We start from the raw sequence: 5,786 nt of genomic DNA on the forward strand, positions 1-5,786 counted from the left end.
AAATCACACATCAAAACTTCTTTTAAAATATGAATCTCTATCACTACTATTATAAAAATTAATAAGGTGGAGTCCGTTGTCGTCGACGGCCAGTGTCACGTACGTGGCGGATTTTCAATTTTAAAAATAAACCTTCGGTTAAAAAGGTTTAGTTAAACGTTCTAATCGATCATGATAAAAATGTTCAGTTAAACGGTCTATATATGACACCATCCTTGTAACAACCTGGCCCGACGGCGAAGCAGAGGGCCGATGCGAGAGTCGAGAGATGGCTCCCCACCGCTTCGACAGCAGCACGGTGGTCCGTGCCACGTCGCTCGCCGTCCGCAAGAAGCCGAGGATGTGCAGCAGCACGTCATCGGCGAGCGAGCTCGCTGATGTGATCAACGGCGGCGGAGCATCGTCGTCGTCATCTCGTGCATCTTCTCCGAATCCATGGGTAGTGATTGGTACGGCATATGCATCCGTTGGCAAAGCTAATCGTTTCGAATTCGAGAAGAAATTAGCTGTAATATATAACTCGATCGAGTTAGTTGATAAAACAAAGTCACAAGAAAAGATTGCCAAAATAATAATAGTAGTAAGAACACAATAACATGATAGAGCATGATTTTAGAAACTTTTAGGAAAAAATCATCCAATTTAGAGTTCATATAAGTAGGATAAACTAATTTCAAATTTTATTTTCGCAAACGGCTCCTTAAGATGCCCGCATAGAAAAATCCGGCCTCTCAAGTAGACTGCACGCAAAAATGAAATATTTTTGTGTGAAGTTCGCTTAAGAGGTCCATATGGAAAAATCGATTTTTCCATAAGGGCGTCTTAAGGAGCCGTATGCGAAAATACCGCTCGATTTTCCAGAAGATGCAAGTTATGGTCCGTTTGCAAAAATCATGGGGTCTCGTACAGAAAAAACGTTTATGTAGTAGTGTCGTGGGAAGACGTGGTACACTACTGGCGAGACCAGACCCCGTGAAGCTTCTAAGTCTAATGTTGATTTGCAAGAATCAGATTTACCAACGAGAAGAATGCTTAGTGTATCCGCGGTGGGTGAATCTTAGGAAACTTGTCTTGTCCGAACAAAAGTGATCTCTCAATATGGAGAGTTTGTTTTGGATTAATTTTCTACGGGCTTAATCGGGAAATGTTTTCATCCATCAAGGAGATATTTTAGTGTTTCTTAGATGTCATCACTTAAATAGGCCATCAAAATATTTAAAAAATTAATAACGTGAAATGTCGTGGTGGACTACGGTCAGCAGCGGTGGTGGAATGCGCGCGAAGAGGCAAGCAAACTGCGATAGAGAGGAGGCCCTCCCCCGCATGGATCCGATGGTGGGGCCCCTCTCTCTCATGGGGCCTCAATTACTGTGAGAGGTGGACTGCATCAACGACAACGGTGACAGCCCTCTCCCTCGCAAACCTAGTAGTGGGTCCTTGGTAGCAGTGGTAGGGGGATGCATGGATTCACCGTCCCTCGCCTCCCCCTCTATGTACGGATTTGGTGGTGGCAGCAAGGGGAGGCGCGCATTCGCTGTCACCGGCATCCCCCCTCCCTCACGGATTCGGCGGCGGAGGACTCCTCCCTTGTAGATCCAACGTTGGGTCCAGTGGCCTATGGTACGGCGGGCGGCTGGAGCTCGTTTTTCTGCAGTGGCGATGATGGTGGCGGCGAGCTATGGTGAGCATGTAGACGGTGGTGGTGGCGGTGACAAAGAAATTGGCTTGGGAGCTATGGTTTCGGCTGGTGGCGGGCTAGGGTTCTGGCCGGTTTGGTGTTTCTTAATTTTTAATTTGTTTTCGGGGAAAATATTTTCGCATGCGGTTGGTATAGGGGACCGCATGCGAAGATGAGATTTTCGCATGAGTTTGTGCTGGCTGTATGCAAAGACGTGCTTTTCGCAAATACCAAGGTATAGCCAGGACCGCCCAGTCCCCTGCGAAAATCAAATTTGACCTTATGCTAAAACAATTTTTGTAATAGTGAGACTATGTCAACATATTCCGTCCTGGCACCATGTACGGATAGCGTAAGGAGGGTATGCTGCATGAAAACGACGAACCATTCTCAGCAGAACCGCGATGACATGTACTCATAGTAATAAAAATGAATTTATACTTTACTTTACCCAAACCACTAATCGTGGATTGATGTTTCGCAGTTAAATTATATATTTAAAGGTGGTGGCGGGATGGTGGCACACATGCCTCTTAACAGGGCCACCTCCGAAAATATGTTTATCATACATGAAGGTCTGCTGAGAGGTCCGTCTGTGAAAATTAATTTTTACATGTGAAACTTTTAAGGAAACCGTTTACGAAAATTCAGGTCAATTTTTGTAGGTGTGAACAGAGATGGTTAACCTACATGGACCCTTGTCCAGAAAAATTGTTTTTAACTCGATTATCACCTTCCCACTTAATAATAAAAATAATAATAAGTTGCAAGTGAATAAACTAACCATGCGATTTATTTTAGTTGAATTTCTCCATGCAGCATTGATGTATGTACGTCAAGAATCGATTACTCCGTCCATTTCAAGTTACAAGACGTTTTGATTTTAGTCAAAGTCAAACAACTTCAAAAATAACTAAGTTTATAGATAAATATAGTAATATTTATAATATCAAATTAGTTTCATTAAATCAATAATTGAATATATTTTTATAATAAATTTTTCTTGAGTTGAAAATATCGTTATTTTTTCCTACAAACTTAGTCAAACTTGAAGCAGCTTAACTTTGATCAAAGTCAAAACGTCTTATAACCTGAAGTTTAGGAAGCTTCATTTTTTGAAATTTTAATTTATTGTTTTGACGTGAAATAATTTTCGTCATTGTTAACGTATAAGTGAAACTGATATACTCCATCCGTTTCAGGTTATAAGACGTAAACAACTTTAAATTTGACTAATTTTATAGACAAATATAATGACTAATTTTATAGATAAATATAGTAATATTTATAATATCATTAAATCAATAATTGAATATATTTTTATAATAAATTCATCTTGGGTTGAAAATGTTATTATTTTTTTCCAAAACTTAGTCAAACTAAAGCAGTTTAACTTTGACCAAAGTCAAAAGCGTCCTGTAATCTAAAACGGAAGAAATATTATATACTATCAATAACAGAACGAATCCCTACTGGGAGTGCAATTAGCATCGATCGATCGAGACTCCGATTCGACCATGTATCCCGAGCTTGATTCGACCCTCTATGTATTTCACACCAACAAATTTCATGGCTTCATGCAAGCTTTCGTTTCAATCACCATCATCCATGGCTTCATCCAACAACACGCACGACGTGACGCCGCCGGCGGTGGACGCCGACATCATCAGCGAGCTCAACGACGACGTGCTGCTTCACATCCTCGGCTTCTTGCCGTCGGCGAGGGACGTAGCGCGGGCCACCATGCCGTCGAAGCGGTGGCGCCGCCTCTGGGCTCTCGTCCCGGTGCTCCGCTTCGCCGTCGGGCCGGGCTCCTTCGCGGATGAGCACGGCGAGGTCGACCGGGAGAAGTTCGCCGTTTCTCGTCGCGACGCTGCCCGGCGGCTCATCACCGCCGTGGACGCCACACTCCTCGCGCGGCGCGCCGCCGGCGAGGGCAACGACGTCGACGTCATGGAGATCGCCTTGGTGTACAGCTCCGTAGACAAGTACTATGTGTGTAGTTATGGCATGGAGAGGAGGTACTACCTCCATGACCATCGCCATGAAGCCGACATCACGTTGTCGCGCGTCGACTCGTGGCTCCACTTCGTCGAGCGCCACGTGAAGGGGAGCTTCACCCTCGAGCTGCCGCTGGTGGCGCCCGTGGCGGCGGCGGTGGCTGCTGCGGAAGCGAGGAGGGCGGCGTGGCTGGAAGCCAACACTGCCTCGGACACGGACGAAGGGGAGGTGATCTTCGTCGAGCATGTCGCGCCGCCGGCGGACGTTGAGGAACAAGAAGAAGAGATCGATGTGGAGGTCGTCGAGCTACCTCGGTCGACGAGAGCGGAGGTGATGAGCCTTACCCTCGGATACGCCACCGTCAGCGTCCCGGCCACCGGCGCCTTCCGCGCGCTCACCGACTTCACGCTCCACCACGCCGTGCTCGACGCCGGCAGCGGCGACGACGACCTCCGGCTCGGCCACCTGCTCTCGTCGTCCTGCTGCCCGCGGCTGCGGAGGCTGAGCCTCAGGCACGTTGCCGGCGTCGCCACGCTGCGCCTCGACGCGGCCGCCACGCTCGAGGAGCTCCGGCTGGTGCATCTGCCCGACCTGCAATGGCTCGACGTCGACGCGCCGGGGCTCCGGCTGCTCCGCGTCGGTGGCTGCAGCCGCCTGCCCTATTCCGATTCCTCCGCCATGGCCATCTCGGCGCCGAGGCTGGAGGAGTTCTCGTGCGAGAGCCTCGTGGACCCGGAGCGGCTGGAGTTCAACGGCGCGGCGGCCGTCCGGCGCATCAAGAACCTCGAGATCATGTCGTTCGGCGACGCTGACGACAACGCCGCCGCCGTCTGGCTCCTCAAGAACTGCTACGCCGTCGATCATCTAAAAGTGAAACTAGAAATTCTTCTTGCGCAACAAGGTAAAGTGCCATTTATGGGAATTGCTAGAAAACTTTCGTACGTTTTTGGTTTTGCTAGCTAACCAAACTAAAGTTAAATGTAAGTTTTATATAAGTTTATATCGTAGTTATTACATTTCAATTATATAAGCTAACCAAGGCGGTTACAGTACGGTTACAATGTAATTATTCAATTATACCATAGTTACATCTGAAATGTTTTAACTTGGAAAACTTGAGACAGTTTTTTAGGTACTCCTTTTTTATTTTATCTTGAACAAACCGACACTAGGTGCCAATTTCATTTAATAAAGCAGGAGTAAAAGTTTGTACATTGCCTATTTATAAATCATTTATTTTTAGATAATATAAATATATAAATATATTTATATAAATATATGTGAACATTTTACTAGATTTTTCAAGGTCCTCGAGAAATTAAGCTACTACAGTAATATTCCATTGTTAATTTCAGTAATTCTTAATTTATGTCTCATGACGCATGAATCAGCTTTCATCTCTTATCAAAAGATGAAATAATAATCATCCATGAACTTCAAAAAAGAAATAATCTGTGTCCACTTATCAAAAATATATCTATAGACTATAGTTAGATAAATCGATCAGTGATAATTTGTTTGCACTATGTACATTGCTTCCATGCATATGTATGTTAATACCCTATGATTTTTCTATTGCAATAACCCTGTGGTTTTAATTAAACCGGGATGTGAACCTGCAGATGATGACGACATCATAAAGGATGTACCACAACTTCCCAGTGTTACGAGTTTCACAATAGAAGCAAGTTCGTGGTTTGACGGGCACGCCGTAGGAGCAAGTATAGCCAAGTTCATCGCTAAGTGCAACAATATCAAATACCTTCGCATTGATTTTTCAGGCTGGGTACGTAAGATTTACCTCTTACCATATAGTCTTTGTATAAAAAAGAATTTGTGTCTAACCAAATTCGAAATGACTTACAAAGTGTTTTCTGTATTGGTATTTTTATGCAGTATAACTTGTACTGTTCAGAACCAGGTTGCCTTTGTCACCAGCCAGAGGATTGGAAAGACCAGATGATCTCATTGGAGAACCTAAGAGTGGTAGATATCCGTCGGTTTGCACCGTTGGATGACCGGAGAAGCCTCGTACAACTATTGTTTGCGAGTTCACCGGCTCTTGATACAATGCACTGGTGGAGAAACCCTTCGTAGTCCCGGTTCG

The 5,786-nt window shown here is 45.1% G+C and overlaps 1 protein-coding gene across 1 annotated transcript; it reads left to right on the plus strand.

Annotated features, from left to right (window-relative positions):
• Window positions 1–268: 268 nt before the first annotated feature.
• LOC136354591 (uncharacterized) lies at window positions 269–5,580 on the plus strand. Its single transcript, XM_066306089.1, has 4 exons — window positions 269–439; window positions 3,263–3,478; window positions 3,530–4,580; window positions 5,576–5,580. The coding sequence occupies exons 1-4, from the start codon at window positions 269–271 to the stop codon at window positions 5,578–5,580; spliced, it is 1,443 nt and encodes a 480-aa protein (XP_066162186.1).
• The last annotated feature ends 206 nt before the right edge of the window (window positions 5,581–5,786 follow it).

This window comes from Oryza sativa, chromosome 12 (genome assembly GCF_034140825.1).
Source record: "Oryza sativa Japonica Group chromosome 12, ASM3414082v1".
In the NCBI taxonomy this organism is placed as follows: Eukaryota; Viridiplantae; Streptophyta; class Magnoliopsida; order Poales; family Poaceae; genus Oryza; species Oryza sativa.

Coding starts and splice junctions, on each gene's coding strand:
- LOC136354591 (XM_066306089.1), top strand. CDS start 269: ATGGCTCCCCACCGCTTCGACAGCAGCACGGTGGTCCGTGCCACGTCG. Junction 440..3,262: donor CATCTTCTCCGAATCCATGG/GTAGTGATTGGT, acceptor GCTTCATGCAAG/CTTTCGTTTCAATCACCATC. Junction 3,479..3,529: donor TCCCGGTGCTCCGCTTCGCC/GTCGGGCCGGGC, acceptor GACCGGGAGAAG/TTCGCCGTTTCTCGTCGCGA.